Source organism: Neovison vison, chromosome 2 (assembly GCF_020171115.1).
Source record: "Neovison vison isolate M4711 chromosome 2, ASM_NN_V1, whole genome shotgun sequence".
Classification (NCBI taxonomy): Eukaryota; Metazoa; Chordata; class Mammalia; order Carnivora; family Mustelidae; genus Neogale; species Neogale vison.
In genome coordinates, this window is record NC_058092.1 from 98,618,695 (window position 1) to 98,639,671 (window position 20,977).

At 36.6% G+C, this 20,977-nt stretch overlaps 1 protein-coding gene across 2 annotated transcripts in view; it reads right to left on the reverse strand.

The window, feature by feature from the left end:
* Positions 1 to 501: 501 nt before the first annotated feature.
* Positions 502 to 20,977, reverse strand: part of TRIM33 (tripartite motif containing 33) — a 114,362-nt gene continuing 93,886 nt past the window's right edge. Inside the window, exons 12-20 of one of the 2 annotated variants that reach the window (XM_044238959.1) lie at positions 15,399 to 15,531; positions 13,598 to 13,661; positions 11,356 to 11,515; positions 9,786 to 10,135; positions 7,906 to 8,029; positions 5,780 to 5,854; positions 3,958 to 4,110; positions 2,497 to 2,547; positions 502 to 2,417 (exon numbers count right to left, since the gene is read on the reverse strand). In XM_044238959.1, coding sequence (XP_044094894.1) covers positions 2,205 to 2,417; positions 2,497 to 2,547; positions 3,958 to 4,110; positions 5,780 to 5,854; positions 7,906 to 8,029; positions 9,786 to 10,135; positions 11,356 to 11,515; positions 13,598 to 13,661; positions 15,399 to 15,531 — 1,323 coding nt within the window. In that variant the 3' untranslated portion in view covers positions 502 to 2,204. The remainder of the gene's footprint in view (positions 2,418 to 2,496; positions 2,548 to 3,957; positions 4,111 to 5,779; positions 5,855 to 7,905; positions 8,030 to 9,785; positions 10,136 to 11,355; positions 11,516 to 13,597; positions 13,662 to 15,398; positions 15,532 to 20,977) is intronic. The other variant, XM_044238960.1, reaches the window with a different exon arrangement.

Sequence of the window (20,977 nt, forward strand, 5' to 3'; positions counted from 1 at the left end):
AAATATCAAGAAATAAATATTAAAATGTAGTTTCTCCCCCATTGGTAGAACCTATATAAAAGACTTAATTAAGAATCATGAAAAGGACTCAACTGAAGAACAAATGTAAAATATTAGAAATCAATGGCTTGACAAAAGGAAGTTATACTGCTACTCTTCACTTCCCAAATATGCCCTAGATATGTCTGCTAAACTCAAATCATAAATGTTGTGGGAAAGAGGGAAATGCACATAAATAAAGGATTTTAAAACGATTCTCTCCCTCTTTTAAGAAAATTCTTCTTAGATATCTGAAATGTGAGTAAAATGATAAAACAGTTCAGTTTAAGTTTTAAAGCTGAACTTATAACAAAACTGAAAGAGAAGCGAAAAGAAAGTCACAGAATGAAGTCAACAGCAGTAATAAAATCAACACCACTTAACGTACACCATCAGAAGTTCTGATTAATATTCATGTTTACCCCCCACGCTTGTTAAGAAAAGAAAAACAACCCAAAGGAATGTGTATAATAATTTCTTTAGAGCACTTTATTTGATTCAATATGCACTAAAAAATATTTACCTCAGACAATTATGCCAAATAATTTTTACTGAGTAGTCTACTGTCTGAACTGCAGAAGCCGAAGTTTTAAAAAGGCAAATGATTTGCCACAAATCTGCTGACGTCTGAAAAATATCTAATGGCAAGTCTTCTATTTTGGTCACTTTTATTCTAAGGTGTCCATACAAAAGTAGGACTAAATTTTTTAATCCAACAAAAGAGAAGCCTGTACACAGTCTAGAACACACATCTTGGATCTGAGCATCACAAATGAAGAGAAGAAAAATGAAACCAAGCCAAGGTGGTTTATCTGCCTCAGGGGCTGAACTCGGGGTAGTAAAGGTGGGTTTACTCCAGTAACCATTCAAGTGGGGATTGGCTCATTTTCAGGATTTACTTACAGGCCTCTTCTAAGTCCGTTAAGCCCCCAGTCCATGCAAATGTCCCACTTGGTGGACAGATGAGTAATCTAACCCCACCGGGTTTATTTCAATAGTTTGATATTTAATAATAAGCTGCTTCTGAAGATTTTCTGAGAAGTCTGTTCTCTATTAAAATAAGATAGAACCTCAAAATATGAATGTGAACATTAGAAATAGACAGCATATATTACAAATCCATTCTTGATAGGAACATTAGTAAGAATACACATTAGCTTAAAAAACAGGCTCAGCAAATGTTGCTGATCTGCCAGAAGTTTTAGTTCACTATTTACAAATAAGACAAAGTGAAATACAGAAAATTTTACACATTTGGTAGTTGACAGATTACTGTTTGCCAATAGTGGTCTATCAGAAAACTGATATGAAGGAAGACTGGATAAGAGCCAGTTGTCACCTTCTCAATCAAATTCAAATGTACAGAAAACTAGATTAATTTTAAAACAAACATTCTGCCTTTGATGGGAGTAACTGTATGATCAGATGGTCTGACTGGGAAGTGCAATTGTGTGGAAGTGTTTTCCTGGAAATGACTACTATAAGATCTGCCACTGAGAAGTTACTGTATTTATTTCAGCAGACCATTAAAAGTGATTAAATGATGATCACTGATGTTTTCTAGACTCTAGGTATAAATAGAAAATAAAACTACTGTTGAGTTCTTTAAACCGATATAAAAACTAAGGCCCAACAGCATCAAAGTGAGAAAAAATGTCATGGCATGATTCAATGCACATCTGCACTGACATCAAAGTGGAATCTGAGCAACTCTGATTTTAGCTAGAAAACAAACCAGTATGTATGTGTGTGGAAGGGGAGACGTGAAAGTTGTTTTTAGTATCTGTGCACTCTTGTCCAAAGAAACAATTTATCAAGCGACATGACCCTCAAGTATGTACTTGTTCGCCCAGCATCCTGCACCAATCAATACCACATGATCACCAACAACTGCCATTCTAAAGAACCATCCTCTTTAGTTACAGAATCTTCAAATCATTTCACTTTTGCTTTTACTTTTAAAGTTGCAAACAGAGTTCTCTCCCCCTTTCTTGACAAGAAGTGACTTCTGTCCATTACTTCAATCTAATACTGTGTAAAAGCTATCAGCTTCTTCAAGGAGGTGCCCACTGTAGGCAGGATATTCCAGCAACACTTAAATAAAAGGTTTTCTTTTCTCTCTCTCTCTCTCTCTTTTTTAAACAATTATTTAAGTTCATGTCATTTTACTTTATATGTACTGGTCTCTCATCTGACTTTAGGCGTTTCCTGCGGGGCTGTATAAAGTCTTCATCAGAGTCCTCAGTTACCTCACCATCATCCTCTTCCTGCTCAAACTCTGGCAAAGGTGCGAAGGTCCTGTCTGAGTAGATCTCTGTGAGTTTATCTTCAAAGTACAATGCAACTGCTTTCCCTGCCTGAGCTACTTCTGAATCAGCCTGCAAGCAAAAGATAGGAATATTCACCTGTTGGTAATGCATATTCCTTCACCAAGTTTGCATGGTCTGAAAAGCTTACCTTCAAATTAATCTCTTGTGTTTCTGCATAAACTTGAACAACTTTCATCATCTAAAAAGGATACCAGAGTCAAAAAAAAAAAAGGGAAATTATAATCCTTTCTAAAGTTATGAAACTGCATAGGATTGGCGACGAAAGTCAGCCATACTAGGGGGAACAAATTGCTATAACCAGATTAAGTGCTTTCTCAAATTCTACAGAACATGGAACCACTTTCTTTACAAAGTTCTGTTACTAAACCTACTGTGAAACCTCAAGAATGCTTTCAAATTCTGAATTAGTAAGTCAATCGGAAATGGCGGTTGACTGAATACATCAATCTCATGAAGACAAAAAAACTAAACATATTAAGAAATGTTGCTTTTTAAAAACTGCCAAACCATCAACAAACCACTTAGAATTCTATCTGTATGGCAATTTGTTAACCATAAATTATTTAATCATTGCTAAAGCAGATAAAATGTGTCTTCTTCCTTGCAGATGTTAGCTACAATTCATAAAAGCACATTTATTTGAAAATAATCTAACTGGATTAGAAAGTAAGACAAAAAGTGGAACTATATCAATTTTAAGTTCAAGTGAGTAAGGTTTTACTATACTTTCTGCAGTATACTGCTACACTATACTTTTAACCTTAAGGATTTTTTTCCCCCAAATATTAAAAAGGTCATCTAGATGCTTCCAGAGGTAGCTATGAGTATATGTTAAATGATTTGATGTCCTTTTAGTAATAGTCATATGGCACCAAATTTCACCAGTAATAAAGATATTTTACTATTGAGCTTTCTAAAGGTTTTGTAGATTCTTATCTAATTCCATTTTCTTCTCATAGAATAATGAAAATCTTCTCTAACAGTAAGAGACTTGCCTTTTCTCAAAGAAAACAAAACAATTTCCTTGAAGAAGTGAGTCATATAGCATATTTTTCCTCAAGGAGAGCCCATCCTTATCCTCAAAAAAAATACACCATGGAAGTTAATAAAAGTCGTATTGCTGAGATTAGAAAACTCAACATTATATACTCTGGGCTACTATTCAAGATGAGCCACCAGAAATTAGTTTATGATTTCAGGGTTCTACATTTAATAGGTTAACATTATTAACCTACGTTAATAATAAAATCAAAGGAACCAGTACAAGTGCCTTTCCTAAATGAACCCCAAATATAGACTATTTAATAATCATTTTCCATATACTTAACTAGAGTCTACTCTCTATACTTGTATATCTCAACCCTCAGCTTCAAAAAGGCATATCCAATATACTCCAATTATACACAATAAACTTTCTTCATTAGAGCTGTGGATGCAATCAAATTTTACTTTTGACACAACCGCAGGAGAAAAAAAATTTTCAATCAAATTAGAAAAATCTCTTAGCAGGAAAAATATAATAAAAAAATAAACAAGCAAAAACCAAAAACTAATAATCCAAGACTTTATAGTTTGGAAGCTAACATACTTCATTAAACCTTTCACAGTTCTTGAAGATCAAACGGACATCAGCCACAAAGTCATCTGGGATTTGGTAGTGTTGGGAATGTTTTTTCTGAAGCTTCTTTTTCACGGTAGATAAATCCATTGGTTTCTTTATAATTTTATAGTAGTTTGGTATCTAAAGAAACAAATAAATAAGGATACCTAAGGATTCTCCAAAAATACCAAACTGTTTTATTTGAAAATGTACAGCATATATTAATTACTGAGCCAGCTACTTGAAAATTTTAGGTATAGTGAAGGTATTTTAAATCTTATGCCCCAATCATTTATCATAAAAACCAAATCATATTCAGAATCTATGGCAGTCTTAATGGTTATGAAGGCCTCAAAGCTCTATCTGTGGTAAGGAGATTTGGAAAGAACGCGATCAGCAAAGCTAGCCAACATTAGTGTTAAGGACACATCTGGCTCATCAGAATACTATGACACCTGAAGAGTTTTGTTTTATTTTGTTTTTTAAGAAAATATAAAAACAAAATTTATTATTATTATCACTAGAATGTTGTCTTTTAGAGGCTATAACTTTATACCACAAAGAACTCTGGACATAAAACAACAGAGGAGAAAGAGGATAAATAACACAAGAAAATTTTCATTAACCCTTTAATGATCATGCCAGAGAGTGTTCTGGCCCCAACTTTTAGCCAGAAAGTTGTATTCTTGAGAAACAACTGAACTTGGAGAAGCTATTTAAACAGTTCACAAAAAGAAATATTTAAAAGTTATTTTCTACTGTAAAATCCCTATACTTGAAGACAAACTTCCTAGTATCAGATGGTTACTATTTGTACAAAACATGTTCCTGTGTCTAGGGCTTTTGTGCTTTAAAATTCCTTTCTGAGCCTACCCAGTAAACAATTCAACTATTTAATATTCTATTGCAGGCCTGGCATTCAACAATGTCTTAATTCAACAAATGATGGTGAGCAAATGTATATAGCATATTCTCATTCCATTCATGAAGCCTGAGCACCCATGATATTCCTTTTCCTATGGGACTTTAGAGCTTTTATTCCTAACAAAAAGTCTCCTTTAAGATAAACAAAGAGCATTGACTTGCAAAATTTCCAGTCCTTTCTTAATCTTGACTGTTGGTAAAGAGGGCTTATCTTCGTAAGATAAGAGCCAGTGTGAAAGCTTCAATTTTACATTTTTATTCAAATTAATACTTACGTAGAGATTATTTTCTCCTCAAGGTACAGAGCCTAGAATCATAGAACTGGAATTTTAGAAATATTTCAGTCCAGTACTCCCACTGTACGTTTAAAAAGGTAAAGGCAGAAAATTAAGAAATTTGCCCAAAGTTTTAAGGCTAGTTTAATGGCAGAACTGGGAGAAGTTAAGTATTCCGACTCTTAGTCCAAGATTCTTTCCATTACATCTATATCCCTTATGTCCATTTTAAAAGTGAAAGAGAACACAGAAGTTAAATTCATTACTTTGTCATGACAGCAACAAAAACTTTTAAAAAACAAAATGCAATTTTTGACAAGTGAATCACACATCCATAAGAGCCCTAATAAAATTTTGGATTAATACGTACTGACATTATCAGGTACTGATAATTATCAGGTACTATGCTAAAACATTCTATAAAGGTATCCTATGTGTTCTTGGAATATCCAAAATGGGGTAAGAAATAGCATTAGAGAAGGAAACTTGAACCTTGGAGAGGCTGAGATCATTCAAGAAGACTAAGATGAGAAGCCTTAAGACCAGAGCCAATACTCTCAAGTCTTATACCAAGCTTCTTCACTAGGGAGGTCATAAAATAAACAACTCACCGAAGCAGGAACCGGTTCCTGGAATTCAATACTTAATTCATGGCAATAGAGGTAAAGCAGAAGTCGTTCACATTTCTGGACCAAAACAAAGAAAGGAAAACACATGAAATGTTTATTCCCCTAATAAGATATTCTTAAGAGAACTTTATCACTACAAAGCCTTATTACAACAAACTCAATATATGCCTCCTATATACTGACTTATCTAAATACACATACCCAAAGAAAACCATCTTGTTTCCCTTGCTTCCCATTTAGGTTTTTTTTTTTAAAAAAAAAGATTTTATTTATTTATTTGACACAGAGAGATCATAAGTAGGTAGAGAGAGAGGAAGGGAAGCAGGCTCCCTGCTAAGCAGAGAGCCCAATGCAGGGCTCGATCCCAGGAACCTGGGATCATGACCTGAGCCCAAGGCAGAGGAGTTAACCCACTGAGCCACCCAGGCACCCCTCCCATTTAGTTCTGAGACTACCTTCTGTTCTGCTTTTAAAGAATTTATTGAAAATAGAGGGTGGCTTTTGTTCTTAGACGATGACTAAGGTAATTTATCTACTACTGACTATTTACAGAGATGGAAAGGAGTCATAAAAGCAACATAGCATTCTGTGTAAAAATTCATAGATTACTAGGTAATTCTCTAAATCCTAGTAATTAGGATTACCTAGTAACCTTTTTTTTTTTTTTTTAAGATTTTATTTATCTATTTGACATAGAAACAATTAGAGAGGGAACACAAGCAGGAGGAATGGGAGAGGGAGAAGCATGTCTCCAGCTGAGCAGAGAGCCTGATGCAGGTCTCGATTCCAGCATCCTGAAATCATGACCTGAGCTGAAGGCAGATGCTTAACAAGTAAGCCACCCAGGCACCGCAGGATTACCTCGTTATCCATAGTAATCTATAAACTACTGCTTTTGCTATTCTCTGATGCAAGAAGGACACATATTATTCTTTCTTTTCCTGAAATGACACCATGCAGGTCTAAAATTAACTACAAACTATGTCTTCTCAATACAATTCTAGAATTTTTTATACAGTCAAAAGTAAACTGAAATGCATTTTACATTTATAGTTTTCATTTGCTTAAACTTCTTTTAACAGAAGTCAGTACACGCTAAACAGATATTAGAGGGGGATTCCGCAAGTACATACACCAGATCGGAGCCAAACGTAACTGTAATGACGAGAGAGCTTTTGTTTTTGGAGAAGAGACTATAGACCACATCTGCAGAAATCTGAGTGAAATGAGGAAAGGATTCTGGATTTCATTTTTTTTTTAAGATTTTATTTATTTATTTGATAGAGAGAGATCACAAGTATGCAGAGAGGCAGGCAGAGAGAGAGAGAGAGAGAGGGAAGCAGACCCCCTGTTGAGCAGAGAGGCCGATGCGGGACCCAATCCCAGGACCCTGAGATCAAGACCTGAGCTGAAGGCAGAGGCTTAACCCACTGAGGCACCCAGGCGCCCCTGGATTTCATTTTTAATGACAGAAAGCTATTACAGGAAGTGACAGACTTGTTTATATTTTTTAAAAAAATATTATGTAGGAGCGCCTGGGTGGCTCAGTCAGATGGGTGTCCCACTCTTGATTTGGGCTGAGGTCGTGGTCTCAGGGTTATGGGATCAAGCTTTGGGTTGGGCTCTGCCTGGAGTCTGCTTCAGATTCTCTCCTCCCTCGTCTTCTGCCCCTCCCCACATTGTGCTCTCTATAATCTTAGAAAAAAAAAATACTACATACAGTACAGAAAACTACAGTATAAAGAGTCAAGAGTAAACTCAGGGAGTCTGAGTGAAGTTTATTATGCTAGTGCAGATGAACCACCATGATAGCTATCTCAGAAGGTGATGGTGAGGACAAGTAAGCAAATTGTATTAGGGTCATTCCTGATCTTTCACTAGAAAGGCTTGTGCAACAGAAATAAATGGTGGTACCATTTATGATGGGAAATACCGTAGAAGAGTGCAGTTTTTACATTGTTATTTGCTTGTTTATTATTTATGTTTTTTTGAAATCATGCTTTTGGTTGGGACATGTTAAGTATGAGGAAGCTGGATGTAAAGTCTCCAGTGTATAGCCAGACAACTACAGAATCCCTAATAATAAATCCAACTTATATGACACTTACCCTTTGGTCCACGGGGCTTAACCCTTGTGCAGTTTTCCCCTTCTTACTATGTTGCAAATTATCACAATCATATTCAACTTCTGGTTTCCCAATATCTCTGCAAAATGTGCATATCCAGTCCCCACTAAAGAGAAACAGGCAATTAGTCCCTGTAATTATAGTAAAACCCATGCTAGAGAAGCTAGTTCTCTGGAATTAAGTCTCCAGTTTTTCTTTCCTTCCACGGTTTTTGAGGGGAAGAAAGGCTGCATTCTTGTCAAATCTCAAAGTTGTCTGATAAAAGCTTCCCAAAACTTTTTTCCCAGTCTTCAATTAATTACTTTCTAGAACGCTTTATAAAACTGTAGCCCTGCATTTCAAAAGCAATCTCTTCATAACACCAAGTTGAGGGTTAGTACTTACAGCATAAGACGGAATGTCAACCCCATTACTATCTCACAATGACCCCACGTTCACAAAAGTAAAGAGTATGGGTTACGGAACTCCTCAGGTATCCCATACTGGTATGGCATGTATTAAATATGCCAAAAATAAAACAATTCTTCTCCATGGCCAGTCAAAAGCCAAGAATACATATCTCCATAAGTACAAACACATATACATATACCCCTTAACCTTTAAATTTGTTCAGTCTAGTTTGTTTACATCAGGATTTCCATCAAACCATAAATTCTAAAATGGTTCATTCCCAGTAATTCTTCCCTTCTCTCCCCTACCATAAAGAAACTCTAAGTCTTGAGACCATCCCAGTCTTTTCCAACAGTTCCAATTCCTTCCAAAGTATCAGCCTTTGAGAGGAAGCATTCAGTGGCAAAATTCTAACATTCCAGCAGATGTTACTACCCAAAGGGAAGAAAAATACGAAAAGCCTTAATTACAACATTAAAATGTCAATGCTTTTTTCTATAAAAGAGTAAAATAAAAGAAGGCCCTTGTTACATCTCTGGCAAATGACTGTACCTCTCTTAAGACCTAGGTAAGAGTTATGATTCTTCAGAAAAATATTCTGGCACTGTTTATATAGCCAGTATTTTTCTAATCCAAAAGGTTGAATTATTCAAAATGGGTAGCATTTACTCAACTGAAATCACTGCTTCAATTTACTCAATTCACTGCTTCATTTACTCAACTGAAATGTGAATGTTTTATCTACAGGCAGAAAAAAGTTGGGCTTTCCCAAGAACACTATTTATTGTCACTTAAAAGGGTTATTTGGGGGTAAGGGTTTGGGAAGAGGGAAACTGGTCTACAAAATCAACTGGAGACAAAATAGTACGAACACAACTTGTTAAATGAGAAATGTGCACACAGTGCTCCAGGCTGGCACTACCAATGAACTGCTTCTAGGGGTCAAGAGGAAGCAATACCTAAAAATATTCAAGCTGTGAAAGCTTTTTTACAAAGTACTTTTTCATTTAAAATGCCTTTCAAAAGCTTTCAAACTTCAGAATAATAGGTTCTAGGTAAGACACAACACAACTGTCTCCCACTGAATAGTATTCTTAAGTGAAATTATTGTAGACCCTATTAAGATTGACGGCAATAGGTAAGAAATTCAGCTTCAATAGGAAATTGACTAACTTCTCCAACACCCCAGACCTCTCTCATAATTCAGAGTTTTATCTACTTTGCTTATACTAAGTATAAACTGAAGGCCAGGAAACAGTCTACTTTTTACCATTCATACACTACTTAAATCTTGGACATTTCACCATTCAGCTATCAGTTTCTCTAGAAGGTACTATCAAAGGAATAACAGGCTCCTTATTTTACAGAAACAGTATGCGATGGTTAGGAAGGCCATCTGCAGGGACAATTTTGTTTGTATTTTAGCCTATAAAAATAAACAAGAACAAAAAAATCAACTATTTCACTGGTACCTTGGAAAGCTAAGAAGTGTTGGAACATGACAAGTTAGATGAAAGACCTTTGGACATTTTTCACAGCACAAGAGATCCCCTCCATTTTGGCAGACAGCACACCAGTCTTCATTTGGATCATCATCTTTGCTACTGCCATCTCCTCCAATCCTTGACGACCTGTGTATGAGGCTTCGAATTGGGGACTTTCCATTAACAAGGCTGTTGAGCCCTGACTGTTTGCAGCTTTCATTTGTATCTGCAGGTTCAGTTTTCACATGGTTTTCCAGGCTTGCTAATGCATCCAACTCACTCTCTAGATGCAGGTTGGTTGAAAGAGGTGGTGTCAAGCTACTCTCAGGACTGCTCAACTAAAACAAAACGAGGACAAATTCTTAAACAATCATTTAATCCTTAGTGTATGCAGTGTGCGTGTAACTTAAGAATTATGTCAATACACACACACACACACACAAAAAAAAAAGAATTATGTCAATACACATATACATAACTTAAAATTAATTTGGAAATGACACTAGTGACAGAAAGGAAAGAAAATAAATCCAAAATTATTAGGCATGTTAATTTATGATTTTATAGAGCACTCTAATATTGGTTCACTTGGATAATAAGAAAATTAATCAAACTGTTAAACATACTGATTGTAAAGTGAGCATAGGGTTATACTTTTCCTACAAAGAGCTGATTATGATACCCTATTTTTCACCCAAGAATCTGTTGCACAGCTTTTAAGAAATGTTATTCTGCCTACCTATCATCATTTTACTCAAGTAAGAAGATTGTGAAAATGGTAAAAAAATCTTTCACTACCCTTCTGCACCCAGTTTTCTGCAAGCACTTTCTAAATCGGATACTGGATGATGGGACACTAATCCAAATACAAGACTAAATCCCTTTGCTCTCAAATGTAAATATACTGTGTTATATATGCTAATACTCCAATCTGAAATGTCTATACGCTAACCAAGTAGAAAATGACACCCAAGCCTGGGCAGGAAGGAAAAAAACAAGATCAAAATTTACTGCTGGAGAATGGGGGGTGTCAGCACAGGAGGAGGAATAGGAGGCCTTCCTTCATTCTATATTATAAATTTTATAAAATGTTCTACCTGAAAAACTCTTAAATGGTTAATAATTCATAAGCCAAAGGCAATCTTCCCATCACACCACTCTTTGATCATTAAACTTCTTTCACATCAGCAGTCCTAATCCTGAACTCAACAGATCCAGGAAAACAGTAAAGGATCTTTTGTGGCCTGAGACTGTTGAGATGACTAATGAAGTCAAAACAAAATAGAACCCAATTTAGAATCATGGCAAAAATACTGACCAATAACAAACTAAAAGATCATTTCAAATGAATCCTTAATACAATTAAACCTTTTATGACAAATTACAGCTGACACTTAGATGAAAAACTTGAATTACAGAGAGATTTGGATTATACCAGGCATAAATATCCAAAAATAAGTAAGTGTCCGTAGAACCACTATTCAGTCTAATATGCAGAGATGGAAGAATCCATGAAATGGCCTCCTTGAATCCCTGACAGGCTCCAGTGGGAGCTTACCATGCAGGCACTCCTCCTGCCGTCCTCTGTCTTTTCTTGTTTCACAGCTCCTGAAAAGCTACATACTTCATCTTCAGTCCCAGGTTCTTGCTTGACCTTCACTTGATCAGACTTGAAACTAAGACCTGTCTTCTCAGCAGTTCTTCCTGACGACCCACAGCTAATAAAGAACAATTTAGAAAGTCAAATGTGCTTGTATAATATACATAAAATCAATTATATGAAAGGTAATATTCATTAAAGTGAAAAGAACCAACTTTCTAGAAGCTAAAGACACCTTATAATGCAGGTAAAAGAAGTATGATATAAGCATAGCTTCAGATTCTTTAAAAACGTATTATCAGGGGCACCTGGGTGGCTCAGTGGGTTAATGCCTCTGCCTTCGGCTCAGGTCATGATCCCAGGGTCCTGGGATCGAGCCCCGCATCAGGCTCTCTGCTCAGCGGGGAGCCTGCTTCCTCCTCTCTCTCTGCCTGCCTCTCTGCCTACCTTTGATCTCTGTCTGTCAAATTAAAAAAAAAAAAAAAATTTAAAAACCTGTATCAAACTTTCAGAAGACCCTAAAAACATTTTTATGGTGTGAGGCACTTATACTAAGTCATTAAAGAAATCCAGTAAATAACCATTTTCCCAGACTAGTTAATATAGAATGTTAGCAATTGTTCTTCTCTATAAAAGTAATTTCGATTCTTCTCTGCCCCCAAACTAATGAAGAAAACAGCATTAATAATAGTAGTTTATGAAGCCTCCTCAAAGTAAACTCTATTTTAGCTTTTGAGGACAGGAAATTGGGAGAAGAGAATAACAAGTAGTCAACAACCCAGAATATCCTTATTTGAATCAACAAAATGATAGGTTAAGAGGACAGGTCTATGACTAATCAGTTCTATCTAGACCACAAAGCAAAACCACTGCCGAGAGAAGTGAGTAACTGGTAAGACTGTAGTGCTACTGAGAATGAATACCTTTTCACTCAATTGCTCAAGTATTCAAAGTGCTTTTCTTTTCAAAGTACTGATTATTTACTTAAGGTATAATTAAAAAGGCAAGCAAGTATTTAATATCACTAGTCTTCAAAATGCACACAAACCCAAATTAAAAAAAACATGTAGCTTAAATCTTTCCTGCATCATACTAAGTTATTCAAACTTAAGTATAAAAATCAGGCAACATTTACACATTTATTCTATCTTATGTTAATACACTCCAAATGTCATCCCATTTCTTACCTATCTTCACCAAAAAGGCATAACAAACAACTCAGCAGCAGCTAGTGTCCCTAGTGCCCAGAAGACTGTCTCCAAGCACTATTTCCTCACTAATACAACCATTTCTAAGAAAAATGGTGGGCTCTAGGCCTGAGGCAGGAAATATGTTAAGACAAACCTGGAACATCATTTCAGAACAAGAAATAAGGAAGCTTTCTAAGACTACTGGGGTTATACCAAAGGCCTAGGAAGCCAAACTGAAAAAGCTCTGATAGGCCAAAGACTGAACAATATAACCCTTCAATAAAAATAGCATCCTTAATAGTTAGTAATATATAAAATGTTTAAATACATGAGTTAAAGAGATAATAAAAACTCACTGGTCCCTGTTGGAAGGTGCTGGGAATCAACTATTATACAAACAGAAATAAAGAGAAAGAATCTCTTCTGCCTGTCCTATAACCAAATAGCCGGTGACAAAAAAGTTTCTCTTTCTAGAGATATTCTAAATTGGTACATGAAAAGATATAACACAGTAATTAAAATACCACTATTTTTCAACTAGTTGGGAAAAAAAAAAAAAAAGAGCTAGGCAAAGATCAATTAATGGTGGCTGTCACAAACAAAAACCGCCAAATGTTAGATGCCCCGATGGACGTACATGCCACCATCAATGAAGTGTTCTTCTTGCCTCACCTTCCCCCTGATCAAAATTACCAACACTGAGGAAAAAAATAGCACATACTATATTTAAATGACAAGGTGGGGAAAACTCTGTATGGGAAACAATATATTTCTTCAACATATAAATAGATTTTGATGTCAATATATCTGCAGATAGCAATGGTTCAAAATAATCCAGACCAGGGAGTAATGTATGGGTACACAGAGGAGGTTAAGACTGGCTATAACTTGGTAATTGTTGAAGCCAGGTGATAAGCATAAGAGTTCAAGGTAATTTTCTACTTTTTAAAATACATGTTCAAAATTTTTCTTAAGGGTGAAAAAAAACTACTAATAATGTTAATACTCACCTGCCTCGACTGCCAGTACTAGAGGTACTAGGGGGTCTCACAGGTGTGTGAGAATTGGATAAACCTAGAAAATAATACATCAAAACAAGTATCAATGCAGATAAGAATATTCAGAATTCCACCTAGTATTTATAGAATTAAAGATGACTATAATGCAATTTAGCAATTCTTGGAAATCAGACCTAGCCTTAGTGTCAAAATCAGTGATGGCATGTATAACCCTTGGCAGCGCAGGCATCAACCAGTTTCTGTCACCTGAGCCCAGACAGGATTCTCAGAATCCTCCTCAGAGCAACACTATCCAATCAATGAGAACTACCAGGTCAAGAGAAAGCCATCTGCCATCTTGCCACAAGCCATCTGGTAAATCTCCTACTTAGAGTCCCAGTAATTACTCATTCTTTTAGAAGTCCTGGATTAATTATATTAAACTTTAAAAATTCTACAACTAAAAATCATATTAATGGTGCATCTCATGAAAGACTGACATCTAAATTTGAACTATTTTTACTCAAGAAATAATGAGGTGGTCTGTTTCAGTAAGAAGTAAGTTACATTTAATTTAAACCAAAAAAAAATAAACTCCATAACCACTTCTGCACTGTCAATCTGTTCAGAGTTGCTTTAATCATTCATTCATAAAAGGGTCAACAAAACAACCGGGTTTTGGAAAAGATTTGTATCTCATAGAGTTGATTAATCACAACTTTAATAGTTGCCAGTAAATTTAAGTTTTTGTTTTAAAATTGCAATTTGAAAATTTACTTGTCTTTCCTCAACTTTTTAATTTTTCAATATCTTATAAGTCATAAATATGGGGTGAAACCAAAGAACTCTTCAACTGCCCATCTGTATCGTAAAATACAAGCAAATGCATCTACATACCTAGCAAAGAATGTGAAAACAGCTGGGGGTTGAGGGAGGGGTAATTAACAGCTCTGAACAGTATATACTACAGATACATATATTACTTCAGTTAGCTGAAAATGGTCAACTGTATTTGAAGAAATATAGTTAGAAAGAGCCATCAGAAAAAAAGTATGATTTGAGTATATCAATTTGTGTATCAATTTGGCTAGAATATAGCTACCTGATTTTTTGTCCAAACACCAGTCTAGATGTTACTGTGAAGGTATCTTTAGATGTGATTAACATTTTAATCACTTGAGTTTCTGCCTAAACCAATTAAGCTCCACAGTGTGCGTGGATCTCATCCAATCAGGTGAAGACCTTAAGAGAAAGGACTGAGGTCCCCAGAAGAAGAAATTCTGCCTCCAGACTCAAGCCTGTAACATTTACTTTGCCCTGGGTCTTCAGCCTGTTAACCTGCCCTATAGCTTGCCAGTCCTAACAATCCTGTGAGCGAATTTCTTAAAATCTCTCTATACACACACACCCCTCCTATTGGTTCTGTTTTTCTGGAGAACCTAATACATACACAGTTGACCCTTAATGTTAGAGTTAGGGGCATTGACCTACCCCCCAATTGTGCAAAAACCACATGTAACTTTTGACTCCCTAAAAACTTTACTGATAAGCCTACTGTGGACCAGAAGCCTTAGGATAATATAAACAGTCAATTAACAGATATTTTGCATGGTATGTATATTATATTCTGTATTCTTACAGTAAAGCCAAAGAAAATGTTATTAAAAAAAAACGTAAGAAAGAGAAAATACACTTACAGTACTGCACTCTCTGAAAAGAATCCACGTATATGTGGATCTGTGCAGTTCAAACCCGTGTTGTTCAAGGGTCAGCTGTAACAAAAGAAACGAGCCAGCGCCTTTGATGGCTTTACCTGATGATCCTGGAGACAGGGCAGAGGGTCCTGGGGAAGGATTCATGGTGCTTGTAGGCTGTGGGGGTAGGTGACTGCCTGAGATGTATCTACTTAGTAGATTATCTAAACTACTTGAACCAGCATCTTCCAACTAAAAAGAAAAAATGAAATGATAAATTTGCTTTGATTAAAGCAGAGGAGAAGTTATTAATTTCATTAGTATAACTGCTTATGTTCACAGTTACTAACAGATCATTTGATCAAACTGGCTTACTTGTTGCTTTCTTAGCCTCTCCTGAGGACCCACATAGTTTATAAGTTTTTGTGAACAAAGTTATAATTAATACTTTTCAGCAAATAACCTGGAGCAGTTCAAGACAAAACCTAACAATTCACTAAATCCTTCATGCTCTACTATGAAAATAAAATCGCTTTGACACACTGACTCTTGCTCTTTCTCAAAGCTGATGAAGAACGCTATTTATCAGCATCCTTCTCCATCTGGTCCTCTCTTTATTTCAGCATTCACAGTCCTGCCAGAATCACCACCTGAACAGAAATTTAATCACGTCAGTGCCTAACCTGAACACTTTAAAAAGATTTTAGACTTGGGGCGCCTGGGTGGCACAGTGGGCTGAGACTCTGTCTTCAGCTCGGGTCATGATTTCAGGGTCCTGGGATCAAGCCCCACAATGGGTTCTCTGCTCAGCAGGGAGCCTGCTTCCCCCCACCTTCTGCCTGCCTGGGATCTGTTAAATAAATAAATAAAATCTTTTAAAAAATAAAGTAAATAAAAAATAAAAAACAGAAAGATTTTAGACTCCAAATAAGGCCCTCAGCCTGGGATATAATGCCCCCTTATAACCTGGGGCAGCCCACAGAAGAACTGAGCTGTTTTCTCACTTACAGGCAAAGTGGTAGGTTAAAGCCAGAGAAACAAGCATCCTAAACATCAGTTTCCTCTCTTTAAAACCTCCCACTACACTGAAGAACTGTAATGATGAAATAGGAAATATTTATGTAAGACGCAGTAAATACTATTTAAAAAATTACCTTAGGAAAAATTTTACACTACTCCTTAAGAGACGGTCAAACTACTCCTAAATAATGCCAATCTTGAATATGGTCTAACTTGTGCCCATACTTGCCCCTTTAAGCTTCTCTCCCACTAAAAGCAGATTACCTTTTATGCAAATCTACTTCTTATTCAAGACAGAAAACTGAACACGTACATTTACTTCTTGCTCTCCTTTCCTCTCAAAATTACACTGATTTCATGGTTATAAAAACAGGAAAGGATGTCATCAAAGTGGAAACTTTGAAGAAAATTATAGAAATATAGCAAGGTACAACTGGATTGATAGAAAAATGATCGAAATAAAGTAGGTCACAATATATCACAGGCAAGGGAGGACTCCTCTGAAAAGTAAATAAGCCTTTCTCATTAAAGCCCTTTAAAAACCCTCATGTTAGGGGCACCTGGGTGGCTCAGTGGGTTAAGCCACTGCCTTCAGCTCAGGTCATGATCTCAGGGTCCTGGGATTGAGTCCCACATCGGACTCTCTGCTCAGCAGGGAGCCTGCTTCCCTCTCTCTCTCTGCCTGCCTCTCCATCTACTTGTGATCTATCTCTGTCAAATAAATAAATAAAATCTTTAAAAAAAAAAAAAAAACCCTCATGTTAGAAACATAAAGGGCTAAAGGTGATAGCAGGCAGTGAGCTCATTGGAGGGCTATTAAGGAATATCAGGAGTTGTGCCTGTCTGGTGATCACAGCTGTTGGCCAAGAATTCACTTGTAAGCTATAACTATAGGAGAATTCCTAGATGCAACTAATCAAGTGGAGGGTTTCTAAAGAGGGGGAGCTCCTAATATGGGCCACAGATGGAAGCTGGACAATGTCACACCTAAACACAAAGGAGGAGGGGATGATTTAAAACAGACATGAGGGGCACCTGGGTAGAGCCTCTGCCTTCGGCTCAGGTCATGGTCTCAGGGTCCTGGGATTAAGGCCCGCATCGGGCTCTCTGCCTGCTTCCCCCCACCTCTCTCCCTACTTGTGATCTTTCTCTGTCAAATAAAAAAAATCCTAAAAAAAAAAAAGACATGAAAGTCCCAGGTTACCTAGAACTCTATCACCAGTTCCTATACTTTACCTGCAATTTGTATCTCTGGCCAGATAGATAGGCCTAAGGCAAGAAGAGTGGACAGATTCTGAAGAGGCAAACTGGAAGTACGTAAAAGGGCCCCCATGACATCACTACAGCCCCCAATAAGGAAATGCTAGCTGACACATTCACTCCCAGGTTTCACTAGACATAGGTGAAGAGTCAGCATTAATAAAGTTATAAGTCTAACTAGAAAAAAAAGTCTAACTGGAAAAACATTAATTCACTTATTAATTCAATGTTCTTTGAACATGTGTTATATAACTAACTTCTATGAATTAAAAGGAAAAAGACAATCCAGAGAAGAAATACAAATCATCACTGAACCTAAGAAAAGACAACCATGCATACAAATAAAAGAAATGTAATCAAAAGAGATCAAGAATATTGTTTTACCTATCAGACTGGTAAAGATGGGGAGAAAAGACTGATTCATTTAGTTAGCACTAAGAGCACAGTGCAGAAATGGGTTCCCCATAACATTTAAGTTTACATATGAATATCAAAATACATAGTTTCTCCAAAACTTCATAATGTCCAATACAGTATCCAGATGAATAGTTACTATGTATGCCAAATACGAAAAAATCTGTATAAAGAATAAACCATTAGAATATATATCTATCAGGGCACCTGGGTGGCTCAGTCAGTTAAGCATCCAACTCTTGACTGCGGCAAGGGTCATGACCTCAGGGTCCTGGAATTGAGCCCTCTGTCAGGCTCTGCACTTAGTTTGGAGTCTGCTTAAGATTTTCTCTCCCTTTCCCTCTGCTCCCTCCAACCCACTCACACACACTTTCTCCCAATACAATCTTAAAAAAAAAAAAAGAACATTAGATCTATTTATTGTAATCTAATCTGAACAGAATCTAATATTCGTTTATGAATTCAAAAAGTATTCGGGTTCATCATCTATCACCTCAAGGTATAAATTACAAACATTCATTATCACTATGCTGGAAATGGACAGTAGAGCAAAATAAAATACAAGTTACATTGAGAGAATTCTATTTAGATCAACTTCTAATCCTGGATGGCTGTCATGACTACTACATTAAGGTAAATCAACAAATATCCAAAACTGCCTTTGAATTTACTTCTGAGTTGCATTACATAGTTAATGCTACCTTGTCTACTTCCTGTGTAGCCTCCACCAGGTTTCTTCTTACTACACCATGGCGACTATGGGATAGGAGACACAGTAAGTGATTCTTTTTTTTTTTTTTAAAGATTTTATTTATTTATTTATTTGACAGACAGAGATCACAAGTAGGCAGAGAGGCAGGCAGAGAGAGAGAGGGGGAAGCAGGCTCCCCACTTGAGCACAGAGCCCGATGCAGGGCTCGATCCCAGGACCCTGGGATCATGACCTGATCCGAAGGCAGAGGCCTTAACCCTCTGAGCCACCCAGGCACCCCGAAAGTAAGTGATTCTTAAAGAGAGGACAGGTTTCTTTCCCTTTCTGTTCTTGGTTCGTTTAGTTAACTACTTCCTACTATAGCTGTGCTTTCATGGTAACCACCTCTACTTTTAAAAGTACATGACAGTAACAGGTGTTGGTAAGAATGTGTAGAAACTGAAATCCTCACACACTGTTGGTGGGAATGTAAAATGGTGCATCCACTGTGGAAAAGTTTGGCAGTTCCTCAAAAACTTACACAATATATGACACAGTAATTTCACTCCTAGAAATTTACCACAGAGAACCAAAAACCTGTGCTCATACAAAAACTTGTATAAATTAAGTTCATAGCATTATTCCTTACCAGCCAAAAAGTAGAAACCCAAATGCCCACAACTGATGAGCCCATGAACAAATGTGGCATATCCATACAATACTCACCCAAACGATACTCCTTTTTATGGGTGAGTATTCACCCATAAAAAGGAATTAAGTACTGATGCAGGCTACAACAAGGATGGACCTACAAAACACTGCTAAGTGAAAGAAGCCAGGCACAAAAGGCCATATATTATATAATTCCGCACATGCAAAATGTCTAGAAGAGGCAAAACATAGAAACATAAAGTAAATTAATGGTTTCTGGAGATTGGGAAAGAGGGAAATGTGATTGCTAATGGACAGTCTTTTGGGGTAATAAAAATGTTATAGAAATAGTGGTAACGGTTCACAATCTTGTACATATACTAAAAACATTGAATTGTTTATTTTTAAAAATTGGACTTTCTGGTATCTGAATTATATCTCAATTTTTAAAAGTAGATGATGGGGCGCCTGGGTGGTTCAGTGGGTTTAGCCTCTGCCTTCAGCTCAGGCCATTTTCTCCCCACTATCCATCCTGAGATCGAGCCCTGCATCAGGCTCTCTGCTCAGCGGGGAGCCTACTTCCTCTTTCTTACTGCCTCTCTGCCTACTTGTGATCTCTCTCTGTCAAATAAAATAAAATCTTTAATAAAAAAAAAAGTAGATGATAAAAAGAAAGTCTGATTATGATGCCCAACTTTTGAAAGATATGTAGCATCTATTTCCTCCATCTGGTCTCTGTCAGAAAGCACCAAACCAAGGTCAAAACAGCCTAGCAAATTATGTTAAATAAGACAGTAGCAAACTTCTTTTCCTTTTGAAAGTTTCTTAAGACCTGGAACCAAGTTTTATTTATCTTCTTATTCTCAATTACCAAGGACTTTAGCATATATTAAGTATTTAGCAAAACTTGAATGATTCTTTTAACACTATACATACCTCTCTCTAGTTGCTCCAAACCTCTCAATACTAAACCTTTCCAGGCCTACAATCAGGACTGTATCAGGATGGATAGTGGGGAGAAAACCAAACTTGTAATCTGGAGTCTGAGCTTTGAATTCCAACTTTTCCATGTAGTGGGTGACTAGTCAACTAACCTTTCTTACTCTCATCCATAAAATAGGGGGATCACATTACCACGAGATGATTTTACATAAAAAACTGATATACTGCCTATGAAAATGCTTTTGTAAGCTGTAAGCTCATGACTTAGAAATTTTACTTGAGGGGTGCCTGGGTGGCTCAGTCAGTTAAGCATCTGTCTGTTGATTTCGGCTCAGGTCATGATCCCAGGGTTGTGGGATAGAGCCCTGCTTCAGTTTCCATGCTCAGCAAGGAGTCTGTCTGAGATGCTTTCCCTCTGCCCCTTCCCCTGCTCGTGCGTGCACTCTCTCTTTCAAATTAATAAATCTTAAAAATAGAAATTCCACTTTTTATAGATATATTCTCAAATTTCCCATTCTATCTTGTCCAGTCCTTTCAGCACCAATACAACTTCCATTCACTCAGCCAAAAAAGATGTCTCCTAATATTAGGGAAACAGTAAGATTTAAAGAATTCACAATGAACTAGTGATTTTGAAGCAATTTTAAAGTTAAAGAAACATCCTTTAAAACTCTTATAAAATCCATTAAATACATAAAAATATTAAAATGCAATCAAGGG